The 19,904-nt window shown below is 39.1% G+C and overlaps 1 protein-coding gene across 2 annotated transcripts; it reads right to left on the bottom strand.

The window, feature by feature from the left end:
- Positions 1–55: 55 nt before the first annotated feature.
- LOC117293401 (NF-X1-type zinc finger protein NFXL1-like) lies at positions 56–19,820 on the bottom strand. 2 transcript variants are annotated; one of them, XM_033775720.1, is made up of 19 exons: positions 19,798–19,820; positions 18,770–19,139; positions 17,593–17,778; positions 16,706–16,815; positions 15,747–15,871; positions 14,961–15,139; positions 14,219–14,380; positions 13,156–13,371; positions 12,371–12,486; positions 11,371–11,502; positions 10,474–10,564; positions 9,531–9,651; positions 8,897–9,059; positions 8,323–8,436; positions 7,629–7,760; positions 7,010–7,176; positions 5,730–5,910; positions 4,332–4,472; positions 56–3,682 (listed from the first exon to the last, which is right to left on the bottom strand). In XM_033775720.1, exons 2-19 carry the CDS (start codon positions 19,056–19,058, stop codon positions 3,506–3,508), a joined length of 2,802 nt encoding a protein of 933 aa, XP_033631611.1. In that variant the 5' UTR covers positions 19,059–19,139; positions 19,798–19,820; the 3' UTR covers positions 56–3,505. The 2 variants fall into 2 exon arrangements, with proteins under 2 accessions (XP_033631611.1, XP_033631610.1); XM_033775719.1 differs by having other exon boundaries at positions 18,770–19,142; positions 19,798–19,815.
- Positions 19,821–19,904: the final 84 nt, after the last annotated feature.

Here is a 19,904-nt window from a genome sequence, read left to right as displayed (position 1 = left end):
TACAACTTAAGTTGGGGACAATGTTGTTTTAATGCTAAAACATGGTGTATAGTTGTTTTTTTCCATTCCCCCCCCCCCCCCCCCGAGTCACACAAGGGATTAAGACTAAATTTCCACGGTTTGGGTCTATCATGTTAATGGTTGATCACACCTTGGTGTGCTGTTAAGTATCTCTTTTAACATCGAATAAGACCAATATTAAAAGAGAGCCACAACAGGTGGACAAGGTGGGCTAACAAAACATGAACACTGTCTGCATTTATTTTGTCATCCCCACCAATCCTGAATAATACCTTTTATAACTGAATACTATGAATTCCTCATAATAATTTGACGATATATTCAAAGTGTCTTGTACTTCATTAAGGTAGCTATTAAAATGGGTCTTTCTTACTTGGAAGGAAAATCAACCTAATGTACAGTATTATCAGAAAACTTTAACTGAGGTTATTTCTGGAGAACGTGTAAATATAAGAGAGCTTTGTTTAAACAATTAAAGAAAATATATACAAGGGGTACAGTGTTTGACCTTTTATAGGGTGATATTTTATAGGATGTTTTTTTTTTAAGGAAATGTCTAATGGTATTGTACTTCACATCCAACAGATCGATCAACTTTAATTTCCTCTTTGTTAAAATCACCAGGCATGCTGTTCAGTTCTGTTTAATCTGCTCTCCGATTTGTTTGCCCTCAGCAAAATTGTTTTTTAACAAGCCTGAAAATTCTATAAATAATAATAAGTCTACACCATGAATGTGAAGGTCGGCCCTTGTTATCAATCACATTTTTCTATAGTGTTTATTGAAATTTCAAATATGCCTTGGTGCAATTTCAAAGTTTTGCCAATACAGCTCGGCTCAAGGCATGTAGATGTTTAGGAGTCGGGGACCCATACCTTTAGAAGCATTGCTTCATTCTGGGCCCTTAGTATCAGCCATTTTGTCCATACTTATTCTTTGCCTAACTCCATAATACATATTCTATCTCTTATTCTTGCATTACAACTGCCATTGATGGTTGAGACTGGACAAAACAAATATGGGTTTACATCTTAAACTAAATCTTAAACAGGGATCTGAAAAGAATCAATTCCATCTTATGAAAAACATTTTCACATTGACATTATCAGTATCTTTGTGAACTACACTTCCATGTGAATTTGACTATTTTACAAAACATCAGGAACACTGCTTTTTTATTGCAACAGTAAATTTGTAACAATACATAATTGTTTATGGCATTCCCTTCTGTAGTGTTTTTGTTTCAACATTAAAACAAACACAAAACACTTCCAGTTTTGTTGTATTGACTTTTTATAGACCTTGTGTTACTCATGTTATTGGTTATGTTGGTTTCACTGACATAAAACCGTCACCTGGACCCAGTTTGTAATACAATTGAAAACCTGACAGGGTGCTTTTACCAAGAGATCCTTTGCTTGTGGTATTTTGGAAATATCAACGTGGAATAGTCCTTCCAAAATTTGTTCATATCAGAAAAAGGAAAGGAATTATTGTAAAAGTTGTTTGATTCTATGAAATTTTATCACCATTTATCACTAGGGTTTCAAGAGGACCTGGGTGGATTTCATAAAGAGTTAGGACTAGTCTTATCTTGAGTTAGAGGATGAGTTACTCGTCCTAACTTGGGACTAGACTTAGGTTTTTAATATCTCCTAGGACTCTTCGTGAAATCAACCTCTGTATTGCTTTTGTGCAGCCATTTATTGTCATTTTTTAAAATGTTTTGTTCCTTCAAAAACCATTTGGAAGTGAGTACAGTGCACATTTTTACTTGAAGACTTTTGAGAGGATCGTGGGCATCCGACTCGCCGGTGCTTTTCAATTGTGTCTCATTATTGAGAACAAAAGAAAAGGATCAGTGATCTGGAGCCTACCATCGTCTCAAAACTTGCCCATTCCTTAACCCTTTAGAGGCCCGTAGCGGCTGCAAAGGGCCACACCTACTTCCAAATAACCAAAAATGTCAAATTAAAGGTCTTGACCTGAATTGATATTTTCCAATGTTTTCCATGTTCATAGTATGCTTCTAAAACAAAACAAACATTCTGTTCTGTATATTATTTGTTCAGACACTTTTAAAAGACAACGTGTCAAACAAAACTCAAACAATATAAGCAATGTCTGTGTGTATGGTGATTATTGTACATAAACAAATAATCTGTAAGGGAACTTGGTTATACTTGACAATGTATTGAAGTGAATGACCAATCTGACTACATACTACAAACCATTACCAAATTATTTTTAGAAACTTATCAATGGGACCTTAGTTCTCATTTCATACAACATTTTGTTTTTAAAGTAAAAGTTGTACATAGTCCTGAGACGTTTGTCTTACTTTTTTATAAATTGACAAAGATTCCATGTGACGTGTTTTTGTCCAAAGAGAAAGGAAAAAAAACAATAAAAAAATGTTTAATGATTGTGTGAGTGGAGTTATTGTGGTAAATTACATGTTCATGTATCCCTAACCCTTATAAATCCTCTTATCAAAGGGCCTCATTGTGGAGAATTGAGAAGTCCCAACAGTTAGGATTAGGGTGACATAAGATTGTGGTTAAGGTGGGCAAGGGCCAAGGTTTCCAAAATTGTGTTTACAAAACACTTAATAAATAAGTGACAATTTTAAGAATTTGACTTGTATCCTGTTCTAGTTTTTGTCAGGAAACACTTTTGTGATAAGTTGTGAGCATCTTAAATGTCAGGCATGTTTGGGCACAAAGGGATGATAACTAAAGCATAGCCTGAAATCCAGTGGACCCCCAGCTCTGCTGGACTGTGACATTGTGCCGAACCATGGGAACATTTCAACACTATAGAATAAGTGGGTTGGCATCTTTAATGCTCCCGCAGTCCAATGAACTGGTCCTTGTACAGATGCTGGAACACTTGAGCCTTCCATTTTTTTTGTAATAAATTGATCATAATATGATCCATATTATGGACAAATTTATTGTTTACTCGGTTTTGTTTGCGAACGGCGACCTCCCCAAAAATTGGCCACAAAAGCACTTTCAAGAGTCCTCTTTCCCATTTTGAGAACTGTACATGTAGTCATATAATCTTTCTATTTTGTTTTCCGAAAGGGTCCAATGGCTTTAAACTGGTCGCTAGCGACTGGTCAGTGAATGAAAGAGTTAATTAATCCAATTTGAATGTTTCTACTCTCCGGACTGTTGAGATGCTCCATTCATGCCTATTTTATTTTTATATTTTAATATACCATTACAAGGTACTGACAAAAGGACACTGCCACCCCCCCCCCAAAAAAAAAAAAGGAACCAAGATTTTCCATCTTCATCTTTAAGTTTATTAATCCCACCAAAAACCCATAAACCAAAACAGGATGAAGCACCATTGTTTTTATGGCATTAACATATAATTCTTAAAAAGAACAAATTATTTGTGGGTCCCTTATCCACATTAAGATAAAGATAAAATGAAATTGACATAACTGCATGAATTGTACTCTGGAATGTAATTAAGCAAAGAAAATTACGTATGACAGAGCAGCTAAAACAATGGCAGCAGACAATAAGAAGATCTGGAATTTCTTTTCCTGCCAGAAGCGAAGTTCAACAACTTCGTCCGTTTTACGTCGTCCTCGACGCTTTTTCCCCTTTGCGTTCATCAGGCGCTCGTACTCGTCCTGGTCCCGCTGTAGAAAATTAAAAACGAGCAACAAAAATAATTTGAAGTAATGATTATTTGTTTTTTATCTTAAACTGATTCACTAACCCCAAGTTGTGATAAATTACTGCTGTCATAACGCCATAAAAAATGGCTAAAATTATTTGATGGTTTGGGATTGAGCAATGAAAAATTGCCTAAAGTGGGATTTGAACCAACATCTAGCCCTCTGTCGGCAGTCACCTTATTTTTTCAATACTTGGATACGGGGTGCCAGTCCGAAGCCCCGAATAGCCTGCAATCACACCAAAGCTTACAATACAACATAGGAATCGGCAGCCAAAATTATATAATGTATATTATCTGTGCATGTGTTCCAAAGAGTTGGCATACAATGTGACATTTCATTTAATTTTATTTCATTTATTCTTGTTGTGATGCCAAGGACTCTCCGCAAAGCAAACTTAACCACTGTACTAGCCAATAACCCAATGGAGAGAATACAAGAAGGTTTCAATTTTAGAGAGCATTATAGAGGCTGGTGTAATTAATTTTGGTTGGTTAGCAATTTGCAAGAGCTACTGTACATGTAACACTATTTCCTAGTTTAGAGGATAATAAGAGGAAGGGACGGATAATTTTACTTATCCCAGGAGTACGACTTAAAAATGGATCACCTGCTGCTGAGCTTTATCTTCCTCTTCTTTCTTCAGTTTCTCCTCTTCCTTTCTCTGCTCCAATTTCTCCATGGCTTGTTTACAAGATGTATCACACATCACCTTAGCATTGCCTTCTCGCACATCTTTACAGGGGAAATCCTACACAAAACAAACAAAAAACAATGACTGAAAGTCTTAGGGCCATGTCACCCACGGCAAATTCCAGGCAATCTCCAAGAAGAAAAGCCATTCACATTTCAATGTTGGGGCATTTACCTTGTTGATGATATGACATTATTTGAAAAAAAATTACTTATGTGCTACCAAAGTGGTCCTGCAGCATGCACTGCAGTTGGTTGCCTCAAGTTGCCTGCAAAAGGTTGCCTCGTGTGACAAGGCCTTTACACTTCATTCATAAATACCTCAGACAGTTTCGCTATTCCTATTGGTGGATAGCGCGTCACGTGGGTGTGTATAAACCTTTGTTTATGACCGGTAAAAAGTGTTAATTCATGGGCGTGACACGCGACCTTGCACCTGTTCTTATAAGACAGTTTCTTCGCTCCTATTGGTCGAGGGCAACAGCTAAAACAGTTGTGGCACATCACGCTATACACATGACGCGCACAGCACTCCCTTATAAGGAGTTGTTTACTCGAGGGCGGCGGAGGGCTTTACCATTTCATAGCTGGAGGGGTGTTGTGTTGAAAGAAATCATTTAACAATTATAATTTTTGCATTTATTTTACTTTTTGACCAAAAAGTGATGATGTTTTTGACCGAAAAGGTATTTATGAATGGGAATCAAAGTGTGTTCAATCGGTTTTCAACTAGTGGTTAAAACCCGCCGAGGCCTGGTTCTTGATAACTTACCTCGACTTCGTCCGGGTAAAATTATCAAGAACCAGGCCTCGTTGGGATTAAACCACTAGTTGAAAACCTCTTCACCACACATTGATTCCCTTAGTTGTGGAACTCAAAGTTGTAAGTCCCATGTGTCGTGTGAAGCTAAAAAGAACACAGTTACATTATCGCTCAGAAAAGGGGTTTGCCCTTCTGTTTCCAACTTAGTTGGCAGAAGATTAAGAGCTCAAATTTGGTTGGGGGAGGGGGAATCCACAAGACTACAGGGCTTGTACTTCAATTTTGTTTTACTTGACTAGAACAAATTGTAACAAGACCTGAATCAGAATGGGAAAAAAAATATCTACAGTTTCAAATTTTAAACTATTTTGACTTCAACAAAATCTAAACATTGTTCGTTTTTTCCTTGACAAACAAGTGTTGTTTGAATCGTTGCTATTCTTCTTGATGGAGAATCTTGGGTACATGTAAGAGCATTCTTGAATGACTGATATCTTTAAAATGACACCTTGAACAATGGTGAGACTGATGATACAGTTTCTTCTTCATTACCTTCTTCCTCCTCTTACATGAGCATCTGATGGAGACTTTGTGAATACAATCTTCAGACGTTGAGCAGTCTCCAGGATGGCAGCTCTTGTTGCAAAGATGAGAGCATGGTAGTTGTTTGGTACATGGTCCTTTACATGAGACTAAGTCAGCTTTCTCATCATCGTTAGCAGACGTCCATTGACTGATGGGGAACAGAAATTAGAAGTATCATCATTAAACATTCCCCAAAACAGCCATGCACTCTCTCATTGGATGAAATCATTGTAGTAGCCGCTACTTAAATATTGGATCTAAACTGTCACTGGCTACCTGGGGCAAATTTCACGGCCCTGCTTCTGCACTTGCAGTTACCATTCTTTGCTTATAGGGCAAGCTGCAAAATTCTGCGCTACCTGTGTAAGCAAAGAATGCCCGGTAGCGTTGAGTACGAATGCGCACAAGCAAACATTTTCTGCTAGCATGTACCTGTGAGATCTGCTTTGACTTAAAGCAATTGGACCCTTTCGGTTCAGAAAAAAAAAAAAAAAGTTCACAGATTTACAAATAACTTACAGGGTTTACAGAAGGCAATGGCGAAAGACTTCTCTTGAAAGATGATTCCATGAAATGCTTTATTTTAAACACATGTCATGACACCGAGAAACGCGGCGGAAACAAGGGTGGGTTTTCCCGTTGTTTTCTCCCGACTCCGATGACCGATTGAGCCTAAATTTTTACAGGGTTGTTATTTGATATAGAAGTTGTGGTGCACAAAGTGTGGGCCTTGGACATCACTGTTTACCAAAAGGGTCCAATGGCTTTAAGCAAGAAAATCCCTACTTCCGTAACAGTGATGCTTTGCTCTAGAAGGGCAAAGTTTGTGGCTTCGAATCCAACCTGAGTAATATACCTGTGAGGGCGCGAACATCAATTGGAACATGCCCCAGTGCCCCCCCCCCCCACTTAAGTTTCACAACTGCAATAATGCTATATATCTCTGTCAACTAGATATCAAACTACGGGGGATAATAAAACAGTACACCCCCGCAGACTCCCAAGCCCGTCCCAATTAGTCTGATGCCATTTATGCGTTATCTAATGACCTCCCACCACACTCATCCTGATTGACCAATACAATGTCTTATTTTTTAATTTTCACTCATTCTGTCCGCTCTGGTTAGCCCAGTGTCCATACACTGTAGCCCACTGTTCTTAAACTCAACATTTTTTTGGTACTATATATTATCTACCAATTTATCTTTGACGCCTCTACTTTCAATAGTTAACTCCATCATACTTACCGGCAGTCAATATGTAACATCATCATCTTACAATGGCATCGTTGACGTATACTCTTCTTACATGCAGGGCAGGATCCAGTGTGACACGGCCTGATACATGAATGTACACATCCTCTGGGTCTTGGTTTACTGCATTCTTTATCACACGGCTCACATTCCTTTCCAAACTACAACAACAAAAATTTTAAGTTTGTGAGTGAGTGCTTATAAAATCAGAAAACCTTTTCATTCTTTGGTTCCAAACTTGCGTAAAAATAGACTTTCAATCATACTATCATAATTGCTATCATATTCCCAGACTACAAGGACTAATGATTCACTTCTACCATCAGGGATCCAACTTTTTCGCCTTAAAGTGTTGGTTCGGTTAATGTGGCTCTTTTCTTTGAACTTCCGGCCTGGGCTTAGTCTTAGGCTCCATCAGTTATTTAGAAGATGTTCGCTTTCTTTACAAGGCTTCAATCTGATCGACGGAGCTCAAACTGGAGCCTACGTCCGAGCTGTTGTTTCAAAAAGGGCAGTTGATTCAAACGAGAGATAAAGGAGATGGCCGCTACCACAATAAAGTTCTCAAGCCACAGCCAGGATTTGATTATCTGGTAACCGAGCTGTATCTTACCATAGAGTCATCTGCAGCACCAGTCACCAGATGACATTCTAGCGTACAGTGATGATTTGTACACGCTAACATACGTCCGCATTGCTTCTTACAGGAGAATGGTCCAACCAAGGCACAGGGGACGTCTTGCATCTAAATCACAAAAAGACCATCATATCTAGTTAGATTGAGACACTAATAAGTGGCGAATGATTTAATCACAATAACCAGCAAATTATGGCAGACCATGGTCCTTCACTTACATCTATGCCGTGTTGTTGCCGATTGGTCAAGAGCACCAGACTTTTAAGTTGTGGTGTTTCTGGTCAGAAGATGGTTGGTTCGAGTCCCTGTCTTGACACTTGTGTCCTTAAGCGAAACACTCAAGTATTATTGCTTTGTCCTTCAAATGGGATGTTAGCTGTTGGTCCTGTGTGTTGTGTAATGCACGACTAGAACCCAGGTAACACTTATCATAAAGAGAAGGGGTTTTGCCCCAGTGTTTCTGGCATGGTCTGGCAGCAGTATGCGCCGCCTCACTTTGTAACTTGTACCTTTCACGGTGTTGTAGTTAGGTTGCTTCATCTCATAAAATAATTTTCAACAAGTTCATCAAATTGGTCATTTTGGGCACCAGGAGTGTCATTTTGGGCAGACATGTTGCATTATGAATGTACGTTATTATATCCTGATTTTATTAGCGGCATAAACTTACCTCGTGTTTCCCGACACACATTGTTGGTATAGGAACCTGGCATGGTGGACATGGCTTATCAACCAGTGTTAAATGTGCCTGTGGTTTGGGCTCCCATGGGGCAGCTCTAGCTCCCTGAGAAGAAATCAAACCATTTCATATTCAGTTTACTATGTAATCCACCAAAGACTGTTTACTACACTGTCAAATATTTGGCCATGTATTTTAAACAGCAGACATGCAGAGCTGCCAACATTTGCATCTGGCCATCAGGAATATTTTATACAACAATCAGGGAGATATTTGAAAATACATTCAACGCAATAGGGACAAAAGTTCCGCTGCTATCACACAGGATTTGAACTACTTCTAAGGACCTGGCGAGGTCGGGTTTGCCTGTGGATTTTTTCTTTCAAGTTTTAAAATTCCATTGGGCTTATTCAATATTTCCTCTCTTGCCAGCGATTAGAATGAGTAGGATTTGAAACTTGGCATGGTGTGAGTGTTATCATGAGAGGTTTGCAGTAGCACCATTTTGTAAATCTCTTTTGAGCAGTGGTAGTTCTGAGATTATAAAGTTGTGTTCTGGTCTAACCTTGTTCTCGACCTGTTTGATAAGGACTGCAGTATGACACTGCCATGGACAGCGGTGACTGCATCGAGGTAGTGGCTTGTCACATGCTTGTTGACAAGGTTGACATCGGTTGAAGTGACATCGATGACGATCACGTGCAGCATGGTGACAATTAGGAGGGATTCTAAATCCGAAAAAAAGTAGAAATGAAGCTTTCTAGAAGTAGTTTACCCTAGCCTTAAATGACATTTTACCTAAATCTTTTGTACACAAACTGAAGATGATTAGGTTAGGTTTATGGCACCACATGCTTTCATCATCTTCAGGGGGAATAGCGTTAGCAAAACGGTTTAACTGCAGATGCTAGCTCTTAGTTAAAAACCCTCGTGTGGGTATAAAAACAAAACAGCCACATGAAGAAACTTTCTTCTAGTTTTGCTCGAGCAATGCAAAGGTCATGGGTTCAAATCCTACCGAAATGATTTGCCAGTGGATTTTTTTTTCACTTGGGAAAATCACTGAGTCAGTGCTTAATCGACACAACTGTGTAATGGTGCAAGGGTAAACAAACAAATTATATTCTTTATCCGTGATGCAAAAATTAACATCTACTAAACTTTCTTCTAGAAAAGTGATTATGAAATTGTCCACTTACTTGCAAGGTTGATGACACCTCGGTGGTTTGGTGAATTTCTCACGACCACAAGGCACAGTATTACGCGTCGATTCACAGAAACATTTGACATCAATCGTTTCTTGACATGGATAACACAAACCTACAACAATGTGAACAAGAAAGTGACTGTAACATGATAACAATTGTATTAAAGGAACACGTTGCCTTGGATCGGTCGAGTTGGTCTTTGAAAAGTGTTCTGTAACCGTTTGTTATAAAATGCATATGGGTAGAAAGATGTTGTAAAAGTAGAATACAATGATCTACACAAATATGCCTCGAAATTGCATGGTTTTCTTTTTACCTCGTCGACTAACACAGTCGGGTCGGCCATTTATGGGAGTCAAATTTTGGACTCCCATAAATGGCCGACCGTGTTAGTTCGTGACGTAAAAGGAAAACCATGCAATTTTGAGTGATACTTGTATGGATCATTATATTCTACTTTGAAAACATCTTTCTAACCATATGCATTTCATAACAAACGGTTTCAAATGCTTTTTATAGACCAACTCCTCCAATCCAAGGCAATGTGTTCCTTTAATAATATGATGATACAAATGTATAAAGCGCACTTCCCAATAAAATATTACCCAAGGCTATAGAGACATGGTACTACAAAAGTATACAGAAAATTACACCAACGCAGGATAGCACCAAAGTCAAATAAAGATGACAATTCTTGCTAAACCATAAAAACTTAATCTGCTTATTCATGTTCAATCATAGTAAACAGGCGTTAGAGCCGCTTACAAAAGGAATAAACAAAGGCACCAATAATGGAAAGCCAGTTGGTCCTTATTAATCGGCCATTGAACAGGAAAGAATCAATAAGTTTCTTGAAAACTTCAAGTGACTCTACAGAACGAATTTGATGAGGGAGAATGGTCCAGTCATGTCATGTAGGTAATTACCAACTAACCTGTATGACACTGAGAAGGGCACTTGTGGTTCTTGCATGGAAGAGGTCTGTTGCAGAGTTGCTCACAGGCTGGACAGAAACCATCACAACACTAGAAATGGACAAACAAATCTTTTAGAAGTTCTGCATTCATCACCCCCATTAGCCCTTGGCACAACTACACAGAAGGTATTTACTCACAGCGCAGGGAAACAAGTACCAGACTATTGAAGTTTCTAGAAATCAAAATGATATAACTTTGATTGTCATGATTTGTTTGTGTTACAATTGTGGTTTATTATGTTGCGGATGAAACCATCTTTTGATCTATTTCCACATTTGTTTAATTGCTGTGACTAAATTGAAGCTTTGGGCTTGTACATGCATTAAAAGACATATCAACTAAATTTGAAAACTTTTTTGTACAAAGATTGCATTTGTGTCGGCTGGAAAGTTGTGAGCACAACTTGTTCCACTGCACCATTACTTGTACTTCAAACCAAAACAAAATGTTAACAAGTTTGCTTTTGGGAGTCCTCCACCACTTAATCTATTGTGTATCTTTACTACTCTATGTTATATCTTGTCATCTGAAATGATTGAGTGGAAATAAAACTGAACTGAACTAAAACTGAACTGAATAAATTAGGTCATACCTTTGTAAATTACCAATAATGTCTACACTACTAGTGAACTCCTTTACAATGATAATTTCCTTCCAATAATGTGTAAAAAACATGGCGAAAGCACAGTGAAAGTTATGTTTGCCATCGCTGTATACGTTATTGTTCATGAAATGCATTGTACATACAATACGGTCCACACTACATGGAGAAACTTAAGTGCTGTGAATTTGATTTCCGACCTTCGAACCTGTGGAAGTAGACAAACTAGTTTATTTCAGTAGAGTAAATTTACCTTCCTCTTGCATTGATGACGTTGACAATCTTTCATCTGTTGGCATTTCGTGTCACACAGATACTCCTTGCAGCATAATATTGACTTCTCTCTCTGTCCACAGCGACATTTCTTAACACTCAGCTGCCGACACTACAAGTAAAATATAAAATCATAATAAGTCATAATAACCAAGGTATGGATCCATTGCACTAGGGTAACATGCGGCTACTGTTTAGACACAGTCTTCTCTGCTATTATCATGATTATAGACCGTGCAAGTCTTGCTTTGGTCCCATGTAAATTCAAATGTAAATGTAAATTCAAAAGTCGTTCAAATACAGAGGCTATTGCGTGTATAAGTATAGTGCGTAACTAACCGCTTGTTCACCTAAAACATTACTGCACAGAAATCATACTTCCAAGATTTATCGATGATGATGACATCAGGGCCCTAAATCGATGATGATGACATCATTTTCTAAAGCTCTTAAACAGAAAATACTGCTTAGCAAATGTTTTTGGTGAGCAAAAAATGAGTGGGGCACCAGTTGCAACAGTGTACACTTTATGGAATTTTTGCCAGTTTCTGTTTTTTTAGCAAGATTTTTCGGTGCTTAGCAAGTAATTTTTATGCTTTGTGACAGGCATCAAGCCTTCTTAGATACACAAATTCACAAGCAATATGGACAACCCACCAGCCCTACAGACAACCAGATAGGCATCCCTACAGACAGACAGACAAATTCACAAGCAATATGGACAACCCACCAGCCCTACAGACAACCAGATAGGCATCACTACAGACAGACAGACAAATTCACAAGCAATATGGCAACCCACCAGCCCTACAGACAACCAGATAGGCATCCCTACAGACAGACAGACAAATTCACAAGCAATATGGACAACCCACCAGCCCTACAGACAAACAGATAGGCATCCCTACAGACAGACAGACAAATTCACAAGTCGGCCAAACAACCCTACAGATACTTGTTTAAAAACATTTAGTTCTTACCGTTTCACATGGTCCTGAGTGGCATCTTCTTGTGCATTTATGAAGTCCACATTCTAGAAGTTTGTCGCATGTATCACCACAAGTTGGAATATTCTCAGTGCATGGAATCTGAAAACCTGCCAATATAAAATGTGGCCATTTCATTTTATTTAATGTTGAATTTGGTCACAACATCGAGGCTAAATTTCAAGGCTCTGCTTACAATAAGCAAATAATCGGTGCTTACAGAAGTAAGGGAATTCGGCACTTACTTCGGCAGCTTTTTCACTGGTTTGCAGAGAATGTTTACTTGACTCCACATTACTAGGCAATCCATTCTTGCTTACACAGCTAGCAAAGAAATTTTGAACTTGCCCTGTAAGCGAAGAATGGAAGCGAAGAATGGTGATTGCTAGCAAAGCATTCAGCAGTAAGCGGAGCCATAAAACCGGGCCCTGTTAACACAGTTGAATGTTTTGCTAACATTCCGCCGCCCATGCCAGCCAAACAACGTTTTTTTATCAACAACAGAAAGATCTATAATCACAAGTTCAGTTACCATTTGTTATTATTAGATAATAATTCAGATATGTATATTTGGTTTGCGGTAACACCATGTGCATATTTGCTTGTTGGGTAAATTATGTTATTTTGAGAACTTGTCTTGCTTTATATTCTACTACCATGGAGTAGTTCTTTTAAGGAATGCGTAAGATTCTCAGTTCTGAAAAGAGCTGTCCTACTTTTGAACTACTATTTGTGGGAAAGAAAGGAATCTAGTCATCGTCAGAAGATTGATTACTTACTTGTTTTACCACACGGACAGAATCTCTTCCCAGATCTTGGACAGTCTCCACAAAGTCCCGAGTGACACACGACCTCACATCTATGATGTCCACATGATAGTTGTTTATTACAGACGCTATCACACTGCCATTGGGGCGTGGCACACGGACGCACTGATCGAAGCTTACCGCAATGACATGGTTGTTTGCTCGTTCTTAGGCACGGCTTACATACACCTAATGAAAATGCGAATATGTAGTTACATAATTATGAAAAAAAGTGACGATATCAATATTTGGTTGTGTGCTAGTCATGACAAGATTGATATGATTTTTCCACATCAAGACACGCACGAGGACCACCTATTAGCGGTATAACAATTTCTGAAAATGGATCCAGAAGTGGATTCCCCCTTCCCCCTTCCCAGAGGTTACACTCTAGGATGTAGACAGAGTCTGTGCATCACCTGAAATACAAAACTACAGGTTTTTACACAATGTAGAGTATTTATTTCTCATTTGGTGACCGCTTTACTTTTGTCAAGAAAGTTGGAAGACTCTTGAACATGTTGAAAGGAGATTTTGCCAAAATCCTGAAATCAAGAAAAGACATGTTCAGTTCTACTATTGTTTTTTTAAGAGCCGTCCCCATTGGTTTTGGCGAAGCAAGGACTAGCTATGTCATTTTACTAGAACCCTGTTATAAAGTCCTTGGTTGAAACATTGTTTTTGTGTGTAAACTGTGTAGTATCAGTCTGATAGATGCATTTCTGCATGTACATGTATAATGTCTATCCAATGAAAACAATTGGTTTGTAAGTCCAGTGCCTGTCATTATCCTTTATGGATAAAAACAATGGACCAGTCGAAGGTTTTAGTACTTTTAATTTTTCACACAGTCGCCACTTTGTAAAAACATCCCTTTATATTTAGATTTTAAAAAGTATGACTAAAATATCCTTTATTCAAAAAGAACATTATTTTTGTTAAATTGTACATGTATAGCTATAGCATGGAATGTCGAAGGATTTAGAAAGTTTTCTTAGTACGGACATAGGCAGGTTGGACTACATCAGCTGTTTACCTTCATGGCACGGTTGTTGACATGAATGTTGTCCGCATGACAACACCTTGCCGCATGTTTGACCACATGACCAGGTCTTACTGCTACAACGTCTCGGCTGCGGTTGTTGGCGCTGACAATGACACGCTGAACGTACCATCTTCGGACAAGGTGGACACGGACCTGATGACAAAAATGGAAATAATAACGTAATAAGAAACTGAGCAAGATCCACAAAGTGTTGAGCCAAACAATAAAAATGTTGTGGTGGTCAGGTTGGGGTGGTGGTAATTTTCTTCACCGTCAACCTCTGGGACCTGGGCCTAATCCAGCCGGGGCACTATGTGGATTTGGTTTTCAGTTCCTACCCAAATGTTTTGGTTTTCCTCCTAAATTTAAAACTAACATATCATGCTGACTCACAAGCTCATAACCTTAGATGTGATCCCTTGTTATATGGTCGTTACAGGTTGTTTGGCTTCTGTCTGGCACCTCCTAACAAAAGTACTGACAAAATAGGGAGACCGCAAACATAACGGCTTGATAGCTCAGTTGGTAGAGCATTAGTGCAGTTAACCGCAGTATGTAGCAGGTTCAAATCTTGCTGGCAAATCTTTCTTTGTTCAGCCCCAAAATGCAATTTATATTAACTATACATGTATGTACATCTTTACTTCCGTATTCCACATCAACACACATTTTATTTATACTAATTCAGAACAATTCTTAATTTTTATTTTGAGAGTGGACTGTAGTCACTTACCAGGATGGCAGAGTAGGAGACATTTATGTCCGCACTCTGGTCTGAGAGGTCGCTCACACGTTTGACCACAGGTATGCGGACTCAGCCATGGGTGGAAGGGTGGGTCGATGACCTTAGCACAGAAACAGGAATATCGCTTTGGGATGGCAAAGACAGGTAGCTCGTAACGGCACTTTGGACTGTCAAGGGTGGATCAAGAATAAAGAGAGAGACTAACTTTTGCGAAGCAAGTAATAGAGTTTGACATATAGTACTAAAATTAATAATAATAGTGGATTCTTATAAAGCGCTCATATCCGTCACTCAGTGACGCTAAGGGTACTTCATAAAATTCAGTATTTCCTGCAAGTTATGTGGGACTACATTTGAAATATGAGACCTTCTCCTTTTATATAGCACAAGGTGCTGTCGGGTAAACCAGGAACACCGGGGTGAACCCCTTCTCTTTTTGATGAGTGCACTGGATTCTTTTTACATGCATTACATAACGCATGGGACCAACAGCTTAAATGAAACATGTTGCCTTGACCGATCCAAGGCAACGTGTTCCTTTAACGTCCAATCCGAAAGACGAAGCAATGGTGAAGTGTCTTGCTCAAGGACACAAGTGTCATGACTCGAGATTCAAACCCACACTCTACTGATCAGAAACACCAGCGTTTGAATTCGGTGCTCTTACATGTCTTAACTGCTCGGCCACGACACTTCCACTTCGAGATCATCACCAAATTATGACTCAACCTTTAGGCTAAAACTTAAAGGAGTAATTCATTGCACCTGACTTACCATGACCACACTGAACTCTTTTTAGTTGAAGTATCGTCAACCTGCATCTGTAAAGCGCCCTCTTTGGCCCATTTCTGGACGCACGGTAAGTGAAGAACGCAGTAGCATTTGCTGCAAGTCCAGATCTGTATAATGTTTAAAACCAAACACTTAAGTGGTTTTGTGGTTAACAAGGTTTGCACTTTACCTTTTTTAGTTACGAGTCAGCAGGACCAGTGAGCTTGTCCTTTTATTTGTACATCAGATTTTCCGTATTTCAAGAAATAAGGATGCTTTTCAAAACTGAACTAGGCAGCGAACCCACTATGAGAAACCCTCAGGTGTTTTAACATGCAGTTGGCCAGCGGACGAATGCTGATTTAGTAACAGAGGTGACTATGTGAGCTGACTATCTTTGTCTCTCTCCTTATGGAATAAGGACTGTTCATGTATTGACATTTTAAAGCGTCATATGAAGACATACCTTTTTAGGCAATATTATTTTAAATAATTGTTTTTGTAGAGTTGTTTCTACTTTTTCACTGGCTGGTTCAGATTTTTTTGTTTTTTCTGAAACTGCCTTGTAGCATTTTTTGTAATTGTCTTTTTAAATTGTTTTCTTCCGAAACCCTCTGTATTGTAATGTTGTATTTTGGAAATTGCTTTTTACCTTTGTATCTAGCGCTTTGAGGCCTTTTTGGCAAGTTGGCGCTCTATAAATATCTTTTTATTATTATTATTAAGTTGATCCCATTCTCATGACACTTTCATTTTATTGAGTGCATAACTTTACCAATAACTTGGGCCAATTAGACACCTTTAATATGATGTCCCACACAGGAACCTCCGATATGGATTGGGTTTTCAGTCCCTTTCTGACTTGAACCCCCCCGAACAAGGATATTGAATAATAAGGGAGACCGCCAACATACTAGGGCTAGATACATTGTAGCTCAGTTAGACCAAGCCACGGCACATACCGCATCCAGCCGTTTGACTTTGCCAATACAGACGAGGCAGACATTAGCTCCTGACCGACAAGAATCAACCAAGTATTGACTTGTCTTCTCTAACTCAGTGGAATTATCGCCTGTAAAATGCAAAAGAAACAAAACAAAAGCGAGCCTGGAGTTATTGATTGGTCAGCATAATTACCATAAAACCCTCCTACTCTGGTAGGACCAGTGAGCAAAACTTATTTTATCTAGTCTATGGATGTAACTTTGTAACATAACAAACAAAATTGTGCCAGTGCTTATTGTCTTTTGCCTTTATTGGTTTCCAGTACTTTACCCCTTCAATTGCCTAAGAGTGTACGTCACTTATAATATTGTCTATTCTCCTTTGATATTTAATCTGGTAACACTAACTTTTTAACAATTTGTTCTGCTATTGACGTTTGTTTTTTATCTTGCTTGTCTGTACAAAGCGCTTTGTTTCTTTATTATCACAGTTATTATTAATACCCTTAGTGAGCATAGCATCCCAGTTCCACTCGTCCTGCAGTATTCTTTGCAAAACTTTAGTGTATTGGGCACTTCAGTTAACTTCACAGTGGAACTGTGTGGTACTTGTGTATTAATTACCCTTGTTAAGAACCAAAAACAGTTTGTCGAAAACATGTAATTGTTGCACAGATGGAAAGCGCAGACCCAGAATTACAGAGGCCATGCCTCTGTTGCCCTATGGTCTTGGTGCCCCCTCAGAAGTTTCCCACAAACATTCATATTTTCAGATGTAAGTGCCCTTTGCAAAATAATAATGGCCTTACCCTCTCAAAGATAAAGATCCAGGACTGAAAGGGGTAGGCAATTTTTTTGGACACACACACTAGACGGTGCATCGGATACTTGAGGTTGAGTCTTACCATATTGGTTTGTGTACATCCTGAAGGTGCTCTGAAGTATCTCGGTGTCATCCATCTCATCTTCTGATGAGGACTCCTCCATCTCAAGGTCTCCTTGATCTATGTGTCGCTGAACGGAATCGTGGATTTGGGAGGAAGCTTCGCGGAATCGTTCTTCAGCTGTTGGCACTGGTTTGGTTGGTTTGGCTGATCAAAATGTGAGGAAGATTACACAGACGGATAAAATGAGAATAATCTTGGAATAAATATTTGTTTTATTTGCCAGGCTAGTTCTTAACACTGTTTTAAGTCTCTGTTAAAGGCAGTGGACACTATTGGTAATTACTCAAAATAATTATTGGCATAAAACCTTACTTTGTAACGAGTAATGGGGAGAGGTTGGTGGTATAAAACATTGTGAGAAACAGCTCCCTCTGAAGTGACCTAGTTTTGGAGAAAGGAGTAATTTTCCACGAATTTGATTTCGAGACCTCAAGTTTAGAACTTGACGTCTCGAAATCAACCATCTAAACGCACACAAATTCGTGTGACAAGGGTGTTTTTTTCTTTCATTATTATCTCGCAAGTTTGATGACCGATTGAGCTCAAATTTTCACAGGTTTGTTATTTTATGCATATGTTGAGATACACCAACTGTGAAGGCTAGTCTTTGACAATTACCAATAGTGTCCACTGTCTTAAAACAAAACTCATTTGTTTGAAGCTGCTTATTTGTAATCTGCTTACTTACGATCTATCTTTCACTCATTGTATATTTCATTGTTCTCTTTGTGCCTACAGGCTTTTGCGTAATAAGATGCTTTACAAATGTCTTTAGTTATTCTTATTATCTAAAAGGTAGGGGAAAACTGTGGATAAGGTGCCTCCAGACCATTCAACCCCAATTTCTACACATCCAAGAAGGAAATGACTAAAAAACTTTTAGTCTTTGCCTTCTCCCTTTTTCCACAGATATCCCTGTATAAGTTCTAATTTTATTCACTAATCATTTACTTTTTCTCTCTCTTCGCACTTTTTGTGAAAACAACCCGAGTATTTATACAAAAATGTCATCAATGAGATTCATCATTCCATGGGTTGGAACAAGGATGTGTAGGTACCAGTGAAGGGCAGGGGTGTGGAGGGCTAACAAATTGCTTACATAAACAAAAGTCAATAATGTAAATGTAATACGAACCTTGTTCCGCTGCAGCCTTTTTCTTTCGTGCTTTTTCTCCTGGTTTATCCCATGCTCTCTTTCCCGCATCGCCTTGCATCCACTGGTTACCTTGAGAACCAGTTGTGTTACCCGCTTGATTACCTCCTCGTCCCTGTCCCGGTTTACCCCACGCCCTCGTGCTTGGATCCCCTTGAGTCCATTGGTTGACGTGATCACCGGAGGAGTTACCCGCACCTCTGCCTCGTCCCTTGCCGCCTCGGCCCCGGCCAGCAGATCGGTTAGACGAGGTCGACTGTTTGTTAGACATACTGCTTTACTTAGTCTTACTCTTAGACCTACTACATGGGAAGGCTCACGAGTCAGTCCAAGTCATGGTCCTACAAACGAACTGCTGAAATTTAAAAAAAATGGGATTTGTCAAGAATTGAAGTAGGTAAAGGATGGGAATACAGATCATAATTAGTTAGTTGCAATAATCATGACCCTTCGTCATGTTCATCCTCTCTAGACTCTACGGTTGACATCGTAATCCTCCATTCTCCCCACGATCCACAGCGAGAGGATGTGAAGGCCAAGGATAGCTGAATCCTCCTTCTAAGTTCTAGCCACACAAGTGGGAAGTGGGGCTAGTCCCTAGTGAGTGTGGGTCATTGCAAATTAGACCAATAAATGTGCCCTAAAATATCAGAACCGTAGATTTTGAGACCAATTTTCTTAATCTGCAGTCTCCCCTCAGACGTTTCAGAAATAGATTTCTACCTCCATGGCCCATGCCATGGTGCCACCCAGAGCCTGAATCAGTCACTGATATTGATAATGAGTCAGTGGTCTGCTGTGTGTGAAGAGTGATGGTGTTGACTGCAGCTGGCAAACTCAACTTTTCAAGTGATCATCAACATGTAAAATCTAATTTAAAAGCACAAGTTTCATTATTTTAAAAACTTATTTATGGTTACATCTTTCTATTCTTCATCATAACTTTTCATGAGCTGCTTTCTCAATGAAATAAACATGTTTTCCAAACCCACCCACCATCATCAACTTACCGGCTTCTTCATTTCCAGCTAGCTAGCCACGAATCAAAGTTGTAAACAGCGCCCTCTGCAGTTTAGCTGGGTGAACTGTATAGACTGGTCTCCTTTACTAACATTTA

This window comes from Asterias rubens, chromosome 8, assembly GCF_902459465.1.
Source record: "Asterias rubens chromosome 8, eAstRub1.3, whole genome shotgun sequence".
Classification (NCBI taxonomy): Eukaryota; Metazoa; Echinodermata; class Asteroidea; order Forcipulatida; family Asteriidae; genus Asterias; species Asterias rubens.
Note: the sequence above shows the minus strand (reverse complement) of the source record. Positions and strands in the feature narration are given on the sequence as shown.

What these genes read in the sequence shown, in the direction of transcription:
- LOC117293401 (XM_033775720.1), bottom strand. Translation starts at nt 19,058, where the DNA reads ATGTCTAACAAACAGTCGACCTCGTCTAACCGATCTGCTGGCCGGGGC. An exon ending in AAGTCAAACGGCTGGATGCG is followed by an intron (nt 15,872 to 16,705) that starts GTATGTGCCGTG and finishes AACATTATACAG; the next exon opens with ATCTGGACTTGCAGCAAATG. An exon ending in CCCTTCTCAGTGTCATACAG is followed by an intron (nt 9,652 to 10,473) that starts GTTAGTTGGTAA and finishes ACATTGTTGTAG; the next exon opens with GTTTGTGTTATCCATGTCAA.